This window comes from Gigantopelta aegis, chromosome 4 (assembly GCF_016097555.1).
Source record: "Gigantopelta aegis isolate Gae_Host chromosome 4, Gae_host_genome, whole genome shotgun sequence".
Lineage (NCBI taxonomy): Eukaryota > Metazoa > Mollusca > Gastropoda > Neomphalida > Peltospiridae > Gigantopelta > Gigantopelta aegis.
The window spans coordinates 41121753-41136898 of NC_054702.1; the positions used below are offsets into that span (position 1 = coordinate 41121753).

General features: G+C 33.6%; 3 protein-coding genes across 3 annotated transcripts in view; 1 reads left to right on the forward strand and 2 right to left on the reverse strand.

The window, feature by feature from the left end:
- Positions 1-15146, reverse strand: part of LOC121370560 — a 407496-nt gene that overhangs the window by 292420 nt on the left and 99930 nt on the right. The window lies entirely within an intron of this gene.
- Positions 1-15146, reverse strand: part of LOC121370557 (transcription initiation protein SPT3 homolog) — a 91613-nt gene that overhangs the window by 71046 nt on the left and 5421 nt on the right. The window contains exon 2 of the mRNA XM_041495866.1: positions 12065-12172. Coding sequence (XP_041351800.1) covers positions 12065-12144 — 80 coding nt within the window. The 5' untranslated portion in view covers positions 12145-12172. The remainder of the gene's footprint in view (positions 1-12064; positions 12173-15146) is intronic.
- The window catches only part of LOC121370556, a 65921-nt gene that overhangs the window by 12569 nt on the left and 38206 nt on the right, over positions 1-15146 (forward strand). The gene's annotated exons all lie outside the window — the stretch shown is intronic.

Below are 15146 nucleotides of genomic sequence, written 5' to 3' on the forward strand. Positions count from 1 at the left end.
TCATACTCTGCGGCAGCCTTGTGTAATATTTCAAATATGATGTGACGTCACTTGTAAATCATCTATGATGTCAGTAAATAAAAGGTGGTAACTGCAGTAAAAACAAAAAGGGAATTCCCCATTTAAAAGTTCCGGTCCAGATCACACATACATGTATGTGCGATACAAAATAAATTTATCACAAGGTTTCAAAATATCTTTATCACTATAGTAAAATTTAATAGGTATGTAATAAATACTGTCCTTAAACTTGTCTCTTGGTGAAAACAAATACTCCCTTCTTTTTAAGACCCTTTAAATGTTTCAGGATGTTTGGTCCACAGTACATGTATAATTTTCATTTCTGGTTACACAAACAATAATAAATATAAACATAGAACCGATTGGACCACCTTCTGATGATGCATATGTGGTATCCATTGCTTCCTTTTTGTGTGTGATATGATGAGGATGATCTCAGCACGATACGTCATGCTCAGACAATAAACAGACCAACAAACCACACACTGGACAAGGGGAGTCTTCTACAAACACACAGGTCATATGGGAGGTCTCTGTATTAACACACAGGTCGTATGGGAGGTCTTGTATTAACACACAGTCCATATGGGAAGTGTGTAGTAAAACAACATGGGAGGTCTGTATTAACACACTGTTCATTAAGAGGGAGGTAACACAACATGGAGAGGTCCATATACTAACACAACATGTGAGGTCATACAGTCTGCAGGTGCACTTTACTCCATCTGTGCATGCACACCCAAAATATGCTGTATAGTACATACATGAAACTGTACTGTACTTTTAAGTCTTTCTAGTAACTGGTTTGTTTTCTTCATGCTGTTTTGAGCACAAACATGTACCTTATCTATCTGGAGTGTCTATCCAGATTAAAATTTGTAATTGTTTAAAGACACCACTAGAGCACAATGATTTATTAACCATCGGCTACTAGATGTCAAAATTTGGTAATTTTGATGTATAGTCTCCAGAAAACACAGCTACATGCACTTTGCAACAGACAGGTGAGCACATACCATGGCCTTTGATATATACCAATCATGGGGTACTGGTTGGAACAGGAAAAGACCTAGAGAACAGGTCCACCGAGGAGCTTCGATCCTGCAACTAAAGCACCTCAGATGAGCACTCTACCGACTGAGCTAGATCTCGCCCCCTTTTCTATCCTGTATGTTAGTTGTAAATGGTTCATGGTGCAATGTAAAATAAATCCACGAAAAACTGAATAGATGGACAGATGAACGGATGGATCAATAAGCACATTGTAAAATGGATGGATGGATGGATTAGTCACTAAGCACATTGTAAAACATGAAAAAAGTGGATTTGATGAGATGGATGGATTTGGATGGATGGATGGATGGATGGATGGAGTAGTCACTAAGCACATTGTAAAACATGAAAAAATTGGATTTGAAGAGATGGATGGATTTGGATGGATGGATGGATGGATGGATGGATGGATGGAGTAGTCACCAAGCACATTGTAAAACATGAAAAAAGTGGATTTGATGAGATGGATGGTTGGATGAATGGATGGATGGATTTGGATGGATGGATGGATGGATGGATTTGGATGGATGGATGGATGGATGGATGGATTTTGGATGGATGGATGGATGGATGGATGGATAATCATGTTTGAAGGGAGAGGGGAAGGGAAGGACATAGATATGGTTTTCAATTCTTAAATTTATCACACGTGGAAAAAGCTAGACATTTCTTTTATTCATGTACATTAAACCCAAAAGAGGTACCGGTAACATCTTATAACTGCAAAACAGCAGTAGCAGACCAAGTATTCTGACATGTTGTGACTTGACAGTTGAGTGCATTTCTACAATCATACTCAATATACATCTTTTGAAAACAAGAGCGGCACAGTAAGTTATTGTACACTGATCTTCTCTTGTAGCTGACATGCATATTCATATTCAGTAGTCAACTGTGAGGCTTTCAGAACAGTACAACAAAACCTTTGACTGGAGAAAGATTTTTTTTTTAAATTCTTACAAATTGCATATTTTAAAATTAATATATTAATATTAACCTCACTGTGAAGATAAATGCATAATGCTCCAAATTATTACAATGTCATATCCATGAGTGTGCCTGTAATCATAAAGAAGATTTGTTTTAAAATTAAATCATATTATTATGAGCCTAAATTGGCATGTGTGTAGTATATGACTTTTCTTCATTGAAAGTATAAAAGAATAATACTTTGTTGCTATATTAATTCACAGGAAACATTTTGTTCAGGTTCAGAGATCAAAGAAGGAAGTTGTTTTATTTAATGATGCACTCAACACATTTCATTTACAGTTATATGGCGTCGGAGTTCAGAGATCGCTACACAATTTACAATTTTAAAATTTTAAATTTCAATTGCTACTCAATCTTCCACTGGTCACCAGATCAATAACTGTTACTAATCAAAATTTTGAAAATAAAATGTTCTCCGAATCATAACAAATATCACAAAATATATAATCACAGTACCAGTTATAATGTTGTAAATGTAGGAAACTAAAAAAAAAAAAAAAAAAAAAAAAAAACATAGAAAGTTACAAAATAAACAAATCACCACTTATCCTCGAGTGAATCTCTTAGATATGAATGGAATGTATTCGAACTTGGTTTCTGTGGCGAGGTATGGCCGGAATGTGGAGTGGTGGGGTTTGCTTAGTGAAGCACAGATAACCGTGAGAAGCATGAATGAAGCAGGGACAAATCGATTATGTAAGCCAGCCAACACTTAGTTTCCTAAACTGTTGGCCACAAGTTTCCCACCACAACGACCAGCCACTATAACAACACAAGATTCTAGGTTCACAAAATGGAATTTGTCAATATTTATTTAGATATATATTCAAATTTGATCTGTGGGATGAAATCAACTTATAGGGTTAAAATAACTTCAAAGTCATGGCAGACAAATGGACTAAAAAAATTTTTTTAATGTCATGTCATGTCATAGGGTTTTACGTGCACATTCAGAACAAGCTGTTGTAGTGCATGCCTGTCGTGGGCACAAGAGCCGGCGTTGGCCGGCTCCTCCGTCCATGACAGGAAAGAATTTTTTAATTGTTACTGGCCCTTATTAAATCCTCAAAATAAAAAGGAGGAATTTACTACTGTCAATACAGACAGCTTCTGCATCATATGGTTTTGGATTTTGGATTCATGTAAAAATAAAGATAAAACATCTACAAATAATTTCACTTCATATTTCATAAATGGTTCAGTTTTGTTTTTTAATTACAATATTTTCTTCAATCACTAAAATACATTAGTAATTAATCTTTAAAAAAAAAAAAAAAAAAAACTGTTGATGTCATGAATCTGGCTATTTATAAAAGCAATTGTGCATAAACGCCATTATGTTTCACAAATGTACACAAAATATTAATTTTAAGTTTTAAAAAAATGAAAGAAAACAGAAGTAACATTTGTTGAATTTAACCAAAAAGCTTACTATTTGATATCTTACATTGTTTGTGATGGTACAGAAAACATCTGTACATGTATTTGAAAGGACCTGTCTATAATATTGCCTTGTCTGTGGAAAAGTGTGTATCTATATCCTTTGGTACTACTTGATTGTTTGTGCATTTGTTTTGCTTAACGACACCTCTAGAGCACATTGATTTATTAATAATTGGCCATTAGATGTCAAACATTTGGTAATTTTGACATATAGTCTTAGAAAGGAAACCTGCTACATTTTTCCGTTAGTAGGAAGGGATCTTTTATATGCACCATCCCAAAGACAGGATAGCACATACCATAGCCTTTGATATACCAGTCGTGGTGCATGAGAACAAGAAATAACCCAATGGGCCCTTGATGGGGATCGATCCTAAACTCATTAATTTAATATATATATATAAATGCATGTATACATACAGTCTAAAACAGATCATGACGGGGACCTTATATTCGTCTGATTTAGACAGGATCTGGTATTTAGAGGGACGCATTTCAGAATTAACAAAATTCGGAACCATGAATCTTGGCCAGTTTTGACAGAATTCCATTTTTTTTCAGGGTCTGGTTTAGACAAGTTTCACTGTATATCTTACAAAATCTCTGGACCGTGACCATACCTATAACATCATAAGTCTGCATACATGGACATGTATTACCTTTCTCTACATGGATGATAAACAATTTACACAAGATACCACACAAAGAAATACAACACTTTATCATTAAATGACATTTTAGATCCCCTTCTCTTTTCAATCTTCTTTTAAAGGAATTTTCTTAACACAAAAACTGAAGATTTAAGTACGAGACTGAAGTAAGGAAGATTATTTGCAAAATGTGCTTAGAAATATTTCCACAATACATCAAAGGGATTAAGGCCCATATACTGCAGAAGAAAACATCTGTATGCAAAACTGACATTATGTGTTTTTGTGTGTATACATATATGTCATCATGACTTGCATAAATTAGGAATTATATTTCACATAAACAGGTGCCAGCCAGACTGCAGGGTATTCCCGGTCTTTGTTGTCAACTTCCTGACTGTTACCTGTACGGCCCGGCCATCTCATCCACGTGTGAACAAAATAATCACATGGTCAATAGTGTTAAGTCTACCTGGTACCTGTGGGGGCGGCACAGGTGAAGGTCATCAGACAAAACAGGTGTAACAATGACAGAGCTACAAACAATTGCTGACCCATTCGACAATGCAACGTCGCAATTCACTCCTATTCTTCCTCAGTGGTTACCTACCTTAATTTAGTCATACAAAGAGGTACAAGTCTTTTTTTTGTATGCATGGCGAACAAAATTTTAATATGTAAAAAAAAACGTGACAGAGGCCCATGCGTATACTATGGGAAAACTTAGAACAAACAAATGCTGACCAATTTACTCATATTCTACCCCCAGCTGTTAACTATACTTCTCAAACAAAGAAGTACAAGGGACTTCTTCTTTTCTTTTTGTATGGAGAATAAAAATTGTATTTGTAAGAAAACCCGTGACAGATACCCCGTGACTTGAGAGCTGGTTAAGTACACAAATACGCACTTGACAACTCAGGCAAGTACTGCACTAAGTGACCACGAAGTTGCCTAATCTTACGTGGTAGTGCGTAAATCTTTGCTGGGCTTTGTGGCACAGCCGAGAGAATGGACTGTAGTCTTGATGGATAACCTGATCTAATCCTTTTGTCTGTGTGTCCCAGTCGTATATATATATATATATATATCCTATGCTAGCTGGCCACAAGTTTTACTGTTAACCAGTGACCAAAGGTCAAGAATCCAAGACCACACCAACGCACTGTGGCCTTCAAAACTGGGAGTGGGCATTGAGTGAGAGAGATATATGTATGTACAATAAAAAAAAATCAAACAATCCTTTGTCTGCCTGGTCAAGTCCTCGGTGAGGCATTTTATGCCCAGTGGCATATGGTGAAAGGATTTCCAAAACAATCTTAAAATGTTCGGTGTTTTCTTTCTATCTTTTCTTCCTAAAATACAATTTATGTGCTGATATGCACACATTGGGAGGTCCATGTATACATCCATGTTGGCTACCTGAAGAGGTTTACAATCAGTTTTGACCAGAATGAATTGGAATAGCCTGGGTAAAATTCCATGTATATATTGTATTATTTGTGGCTACAGATGTGAAGGAACATTGCATTTCATTCATGTGGGATTCATATTAAAGGCAACAGAACAGACTTGTCATATAGGCCAGACATTTTCTTATTTCATGTGTACAGGCTTACACAAAATTATGTCAGGAGGTGGATTAAAAATAAAATACCAGAAAATCACAATACCAAAATATCACATAATACACATACATGTATATAGGATAAAATAATTTATAATATATTACTTATTTTACATATATAGCACTGGATTCATCTAGTGAAAACAGTGTCCAAAAAAATGTTAAAACTGCTGATAAATTATGGTATCAGATTTTATTCTAAATCGAGAAAATTCATGTTGGCGGTCCTACAAAACTCCATAATAACAATTTAACAGGGTGGGAGAAAAGAGGAAAAGTCACTTTAATTATTCTTACTAAAGTTGGAGTGCATTTTATCAAACTCTGGATGAATGGATGCAAGAAAAAAAGTAAGGGGAAAACATGTAGAACTTTGAAGGCAAACATTTTAAGAAAGACACGTCATCTATTATAGTTAATTAAACTTACTTACCACAATTTTTTTATAAAATTAAACATAAAATAAACATAATAACCTGAAGTACATGTACACACTACACAATTTAAGAATTAACAACAGTATTCAGAAACAAAGTAAAAATGTTCAACATCTCCCATGGTGCTTTTGTTTGTTTGGAGTATTTAACACAAAAAAAAAGGTTTTTGTTTTTGTTTCATTTTTGTTGTTTTTTGTCAGGTTTTTGTTTTGTTTTGTTTGTTGTTTGTGCTTTTTGAGGGTTTCTTTATTTTTGTTCTTCTGTTTGGCATTTTTATTGTTGTTGTTTTATGGGCAATTCTATGATAATCAACATTATCAGCACATTCCCTATCTAAATCTAATTACAAAGAGCAATATGCGTTGTTTTGTTTGTATCATAAACATTGTTAAAATAACAATTATTTATACTATACAGGTCATTAATGTTTTCTTTAAACTGTATGAACCCACAATATTAATATTAAACTAACACTAACAGTATTAAAATTAGTGAAATAATCGAGCTTCACATTACCATTTTGACTGCAATTTTTCATGGGCAAAGTGCTACATTAAATCGCCCTCAAATTCTTTGGAATATTCTCATAAAATGTCATACTTCAGTGACTTCATGGTTACCTCACAACAATCACATCGTTAATGGCCCAAATCACAATTTATCTCAATATATATAAACCCGTTGTTTTGTAACAAAAAAATGGAGCGGTTACAGAGAGTGCTTTATAAAGTCAATAAAATATTACGCTTTGTGTAAATCCAGGCTTATGAATTGAAGAGTGTAGCTGTTGAAGCGACCGCGGTGGCTGCAGCTGCTGTCCGCGAGACATGAAAATCAACAGCTGATTAGAAGCACATGGATGAAGAAAACACACAATCGAAATGCTCGCTCAGGCGTGCAGATCACTGCCTCTTTCAACAAACACGTCTCAATAGGGGTTGCGTCACACACACAAAAACTGCAATTCCGCCTTTTTTGAAAGACTTTAACAGACTAGAGAAATTAGACACGCTGCTTAACATATGCTGTTAAAACAGCTTTGTTTAAGTGATTAAGCATTTTGTACACGCAGAAACCATAATGGCCACTCGTCACCAATCTTTTATTTTTTTTTTTAGCAGATTCAGAAACTTAAAAAGCAGCACCTGCTAAAAGAAAAAAATGTTTCAAAATCTGAAGTTTGTGTGCTTTGGGGACACTATGTGGAAGTGTATGTTTTTGTTTCATTCACTATTTTGTAAAATGTCTTCCATAAGCAGTGTGTCCAATACAAGTATACATCAGGACCATTATCTTACCACATGCACCAAAAAATCCTCTTAAATTGACACCGTAAAATGTTCAGCACAAAATACCAAGTACAACAATAGCAGACTATTAAATTTACGTTCTTTATAATCAGTGCTTCAGACTTAAAACATGTTCTATTTTTTTTTTTTTTTTTTTTTTAATATTTCTATGGCCCAGACTTTGGAGTGCGTTTCTGACACATCATTGTATGCACAGTGCAGAGCCTTTGCTAACCAGTATTACAGTTTTAAAAGTTGACAGTGTGGTTCGGCACTTGTTCTCATCAAGTGGATGCTTCAAAGGCCAAGCTTCGAGCCAGGTCCATTGTAATGTATTGTGGAGAAGTCTTTTAGAAAACACTATTTCAAACCATCTGTCTGCTTATTTTTCCACCAAAAGTGCAACTTTTGGCTTCCATTAAAAAAAAAATTAAAAAAAAATTGGTCCTACTTGGCTTTTTACACATGTGCGCTCCTTGATCTTAACACAATTAGCCGGTGGATTATCACTTGCTTTCCTTCACCGACAAAAGAGCTGTTTCAGGGAAGCAAGCAAGAAGCCCACTCGACAAGTGTTTCCAACAGGCCGTGATAGGGCCACAACAAAACCCAACTGACCAGGGCCAAACCACTTGTCCACAAACCAAGTATGATTGCCAGCTGTTAGAATATGGCGTGAAAACCTGGCCACAAAAGGCAGAAAATGTACATAAATTGTCAAAAAAAATTGTGCATATATTTGTTAATCTATATAAGTTACTTCAAAATATAATTACATGTAGTTACTAGTAACTTTGAAATATTGTAAGAAAGAATAGACTTTGCTCAAAGTTAAATGCAAAATCATCCTATCTTAATAAAGCTATCGAACAAACAACACATGTACATACATTGTCTTTCTTGTTCTGCATCCATCCCAGGGCTCAAAACTACCTGTGGCCAGGTCAACAAATGCAACCAATGTCCCGTTTGGGAGACTTAAAAATATTTATAAATAATAGCGTTAGTCGCCAAAATAATATTATCTGGGTGATCTTCTTTAGAGCTATAACATACCGGTATGAGCCACTATTAATATTTGTATTGCATATATTTATTCCACATTAAAGTCTTGCTTGCGGTTGATTGTTCGCTTACCATAATCTGCCAACATCCATTATAATTTTGGGAGCCACCATATTTTTTGGCAAGTTTAGAGCCCTGCAGATATCTGTTGGTATTATTTAATATATATATATCATAACAAGAAATCCATGAAATTAAATAAACTTATTTGATGTCACTGAGACCTGCATCCATAGATATTCATTTCAATGTATGTTTTAAAAAATCCACTTAAATTTTTTTTTTTTAAATTAAACATTACAAAAAATCCAATTAAATTTTGTTCACATGCAATGTGATGAACATTCAAAGGTATAAATTTTATATAAACCAAATTTTACCGATCTAGAACTTCACGTTATAAGAAAAAGAGCTAAGTATCATTATATGTGAAACTTTAACATTGAGCTAAAATTTTAAATGCCAAAGTTGACGCCATTATGACCACCACCAAACATACAATATTTATATCTATACTTTTTACTTCATAAAGGAGACAATAACAAATAATAACAATATCCAGCCATTCTACCCACATTTGGAAAAACAGAAAAAAAGAAAACCAAGAATGTGTTTTTTAAATGGCATTAAGATTTATTATTTTTCTTACAGAATAAATTTCTGAAGATAAACTAAAACATGACAAAATCTCCACTGGACACAACAATTGTGCAAAAAAGCATTAAATTATGTTAAAACTTCAAATATAACAAAAGTATTTTAGCAGTAAACTATGAAGAAATGAACCACACTTGATGCTAAATAAAACAAAAACTTTAAAATCAATATTGTCTTTTGTAGCTAAGAACATTAGAAATACAACTATGAAGGGCAGATTTGCATTACTGCAATAACATGAACAGGCTTTCCATCTTACACTATTTACATTTGAAATGAATAAAACACTACTTGACAAACACACAAAGACAGGTTGGCAAGTCTCCTGTCTTAATTGCATCTTATACATGTGTAACAAACCATACCGCCATGAATATATGAATAGATTTGCAATCCTAAATTAGACATTTAGATTATTCATGTGCTTTTACAAAATGTCTTTTTTAGTGATACAGCAAACATTTCACAGTTTAAATAAAAAAATATAAAAAATTCTTTGGTTTCTTTTTTATTTTCCATGCACACAGCCACACACACCTGAAAAAGCAGACCCTTAAAAGCCAGCAGCCTGCAACTTTATCAATTCAAAAAAATCAGCCAGTCACCTTTGTTTGAAAAGTTTTTAAAAAAATATTCAATCTTAACAAACAACATTTATTGATTAAATAGCTACATGAAAATGGCACAGCCGATGCTTTTCAAAATGATGAATTGTTAACACTTTCCAATGTGGTTCAGAGATGTAATATATGGAGCGTCAAATTGCCTCCAACGAGCACCCATACAAATACTGGTACCCTGACAATACTGTGGATCATTTGGTTTGTTACACACACCAGGAGTTCAGCTCTGTACCATCAACTACATCACAGTTCATCTACATTTGTGGGGTTGATTCCAAATTCTTCATTTACATAATATCAATATTTCATAATTTGGGTAAAAGGTGTGAAGTCAGTTATATCGTAAATTGATTCTTAATGAGGAATTAATTTTGATATTTAAATATTAAAAATTACATTGTAAATGGATGATGCATTAGTTGCAAATTAAATAAACAAAAAATAAAAAATAAAAATTGGTTTAAAAAAAAAATTGATTTACATTTAAAGTATTCGTATTTTTTAAATCAAATCTGTATCTAAGTTTTCCAAATAGCATATTAATATGAGTGACAAATCTAGCCAGTTTGGACAAACAAATTTGAAAAGAACTCAAAATCAATTCAGAAAAATCTACAATTGTTTCTTTTGAAAACAAATTTGTTTAACTGGTTAAATATGTCTACAAAACTTTTAACCCAAATATGAAAACAAAACTGTTTGATTAAATCAACTTTTCACAGAACGTTTTAGAACTAGTGTTACAAAGTATAAAACTAAATTCAAACTAATACTGAATCGACATAAGCAACTACAGAGAATATATAGATCAACATAAGAAATGCAAATATTAATTTAGTTTTCTTTAATTTATTTTAAATTACTCACTTTGGATCTTATTAGTTTGTGTGCTGATTGAAAGTACCAACGACTTGTGAACATTTTAATCATATTTTAAAGGGACATTCCTAAGTTTGCTGCACTTTTTAAGATGTTATCGACTAACAGAGACTTTTTAACGATTGTAATTACATATCAAATATATTTTTCTGCATACAATATTAGTAGCTGTATATTAAACGTGTTTCTGATCGTTCTAATATTTGTACTAGGTTAAATTTCATCTTATTTCCTAAAATATTGTTTTTTCATACGTACGAAATTATTTGAAGACAAAATCCAGTTTGGGCTTCTTACAAATATTAAGACGACCAGAAATACATTGAATATACAGACACTGATATTTTAAAGAACAAAATATATTTAATATGTAAGTTTAATCGTAGAAATATTTTATTAGTCGGAAACATCTTACAATGCAGCAAACTCAGGGATGTCCCTTTAACAGTCTGTTTCCCAAATTAATTTTATTATGAAATAAATTACTATTTTAATATATTCACGTTTCTTTAGTTGTTCAGTATACTATATATAGTAATATATGTCATGGCTCAAATGTTACAATTTGTTACGAAATTTTTTTAAATTTTGAAAGGTTTTTACCATGTGCAAAATGCTCACTTATTCTGAGCCTGACTACAGCACTTATAAAATCAGTAATTTTTTCAACAAATAAACACAAAATTAAAAACAAAACATTATCCCTTCAACTGAATCATTGAATGCAATAATTTTTATTCCACTGCCCACAGTAAATCACAGGATCTACAGCCAGGCTTTGTGACAGAGAATAATTTGAGGGTACGTAATAAAAACTAAACTAAGACCATACATGTAGGTGTCCCCAATAGGTGGACATGGGTTTGAAAACGTACACTGAGACAGTACATATAAAGTATCATAAGCTAATTTATCATTAGGAATATATGTGGAGGCAGCAGATTTTCTTCTTTTCTATTGACCAAATGTCAAAATAAGCATCAGGCTTTCTTACTGCCAGAGGGTAAAATGGGTATGGCGCCATATCCAAAAAAAAATTGCAGATGTTTTTTTAAGCTAACATTTTGACAAAATTATGTAAACTTATCATTACTGTATCATTTTCTTAACCCTAACCCTAAACTTAACCCATTTTCTTTCTGGGGGAGACCACCCCCCCCCCCCCCCCCCCATATCCCCTATTGGTGTATTCAATTCCATAGCGTCATACCCACAAATTTCTACAAATATTCCATTCCTTCCCTTTCCCTCCCCTCCACATTCAGTCCACTTCCCACTGCCCCTGCCCCGGCCCCTTCCACCCCGAAAAAAAGTAATTAAGACTCACATCATCTGCTGAACTTCTGATGCAAACCAGTTTGTCGTAGACACGGCCTTACTGGCAGGAGACGTTTGCTGTGTCGCCATTCCACTAGTTTCTCACGAGTCACACAACCTACATTAAAAAAATAAAACATTTAAAAAATAAATTTTAAAACTTTATTATTTTTAAGTATACTGATGACTGATGGAAAGAAATAAGGGAACATATCAAATTATAGACCAAATTTAATTCACAACTAGCGTAGTAATGTCTGTATTTCATACCAAGTTGTAATGTGGGATTGAATGTCTGTAGTGTTGAATGAGCTGCTTATATGTTCCCAGTCAACTTCTGACAATATGAATTGATTTTTGATGCAGTCATTATTTGTTGTTGCTGTCTGTGTGATCCTTTATTTCTTTCCATCAGTATACAAGATGCATGTACATGTACTAGGTCCTCTTATAACATAAACATTGGTATTTTTGTGTACACTTGGGGTTGAGATCATTTTTAATCAAGTTCCCAGACTGGTATATGCTGTGGTATACATTGTATGTGCTATTTTGTCTGTAGGAAATTTTTTACATGGCTTTAGATTGCATCAAAGTGGAAGTGATAAATGATGTGCCAAAATACATATATTATATACCCAAAATATTTAATCACGCCCAAATTAAGTACAAACATGCTGACCTCAAAACATTTCATTTCAAAACCACTGAAATGTTAAGGTTAATTAGATTAAAATAACTTGAAATGCATTTCTGAATACTGACAACTCTACAGCAAATGTTAATGAGAGTTCTGAACTAAAAAGACCTTCCTGCACTCGGAAAAAGACAAAAATTCCCGCATATAAAAGATCCCTTGCTGCTAATGGAAAAAATATAGCATTAATGTGAAGGTTACTTGTTAGAATTACCAAAAGTTTGACATGCAAAACTGCAATTGTCAATAATTAATTAATTAATGTTCTATAGTAGCTGTTAAAGACTTTAACAATGCCTAAGTACATGTATAAACATGTTTATGTTTATCAGTTTATATCCTAGATTATTATTATTACCATGACCCAAATCCCCACTCAAAAAAAAAAAAAAAAAAAAAAGCCTGTTTAACAAAACAAAAAGGTTAGCTTGTTTTAAGACCTGCATTTATCACTGACCTAATTCTCACTATGAAATAAATCAAAAACTTTTATTACAATAAAATGTGTTGTTTCTTTATTCTTTTTTTTTAAACAAGACAAGGCTACAAGGCTACGCTAATCTAGACTGTAGCAAATTGATCAGGCTAACTCATCGCCTAATCTGAATCCCTATTGTCCACACACACACACACACAAACAGCTTGCCGGAGCAGACAGATGAGAACTTTCATTAAGTGCCACCATGCTGGATTACAGCAGATTAACAAACACTCCTTGATGGTAGAAATTTTTTTACTGCCCCCACGATAAATGTAAAAAAAAGACAACACAAACACTGGGGTGCAAGTAAGTCTAGCGAGAGACTGCAGGGTCAAGTCCACTGATTTGTTTTGCAGATTATACAACCTTTGGATTACAAATGGCTGGTCATAAATAATAATGCGAGGGATGTTATTAATCTCTGACAACATAATAATTAAAAAGAAGTCTGAAAGGGTGTTTTGCGAAAATGATGTAAACAGAAAAACACGAGAAGTTAAAAATAATTCCATAAATGTTAATCATTGCTCAGACTGAAAAATATGTGCACAAATATTTACAAATAACAAGTAGCAAGCCTAATCTGTCTAAAACATTGTAGGGGGTGTTATAAGCAGGTGCCCTTGATATGCAAGTCTATGAATATTAGAGCACGAGTGTGAATTTCTCATTAAAATTAAAAGTTTAAAGTTTGTTTTGTTTAATGACACCACTACAACACATTGATTTATTAACCATCTGCTCATGGATGTCAAACATTTGGAAATTTGGACATATAGTCTTAAAGAGGAAACCTGCTACAGTGTTCCATTAGTAGCAAGGAATCTTTTATATGTGCACCATCCTACAGACAGGATAGCACATACCACGACCTTTGATATACCAGGAATGAGAACTAGCCAAATGGGTCCACAGATGGGGATCGATCCCAGACTGACCGTGCACTGGACTGGAGGAGCACATGAAGTGGTTATTAAACAAGGTACACTTTACAGTCTATTTTACTGCACTTTCCATTAAGCCCAAGGTACTGACATGACAAGGCCACTTAAATAACTGAAATTGGACAAACATTGTGAAATTGGTGACAATTTGTGTCAGATGAACTATATAATCTCACCTTTTCCCCCAACCAAATATTAAAATGACAGAAACGTTAAATTTTAAATGCCCCTAAATGCTTTGAAGAGCATCTACAATTCAAAAGGACACCGTGCCCCCAACCAACCTAAAAACATGCATCTTCTACTCCTATTTTTCAATGTTAAAGGGACAGACCCTAGTTTTTAAACACTACAGAATATTTTTCACTATTAGAGCCGTTTATGATCTCTGAAATCAAATACTACTTATATTTTATTGTTTAGATTATCTATTTTCATAGAATCAACGTGCTTCTGGTCATCCTGTTGTTTCTAATATCTAGTTTCTAGTGTCTGAAAAGTAGTGGTTATTAATTAGAGTTCTTGTCTATTTTTTAAGGATATTTTCCAGTTTTAAAGGCATACTGTCACAGATTTATGGACCTTATTTCTCTAAAAATGAATAATAAATAAAAATTATATTAATTGTTGGAAACCAAATCTAGCCATCGCATCACCATAACTGAACCATGATGGAGTGAAATCCATGTCAACCCTCTCGGCAATTTTCGTTTTTTGAATTATGGACCATTGCCATAATTCAATTACTTTATAAAATAGCATTAATAAGTGGAGTATGGTGGTTATGAAGATGGTTGAATAAAGTACATTTAGGGACAAATCAAATTATTTTTGCTCAGGTAATACTTTGTTAGACCATTAAATAGGTCAGTGGTCTGTGACAATATGCCTTTAATGTCACAATATCAATGTATGTGGCATGATTCTGACTTGTCAGTGATGTGCATGATGTCTAGGGCCGCTGTAATTT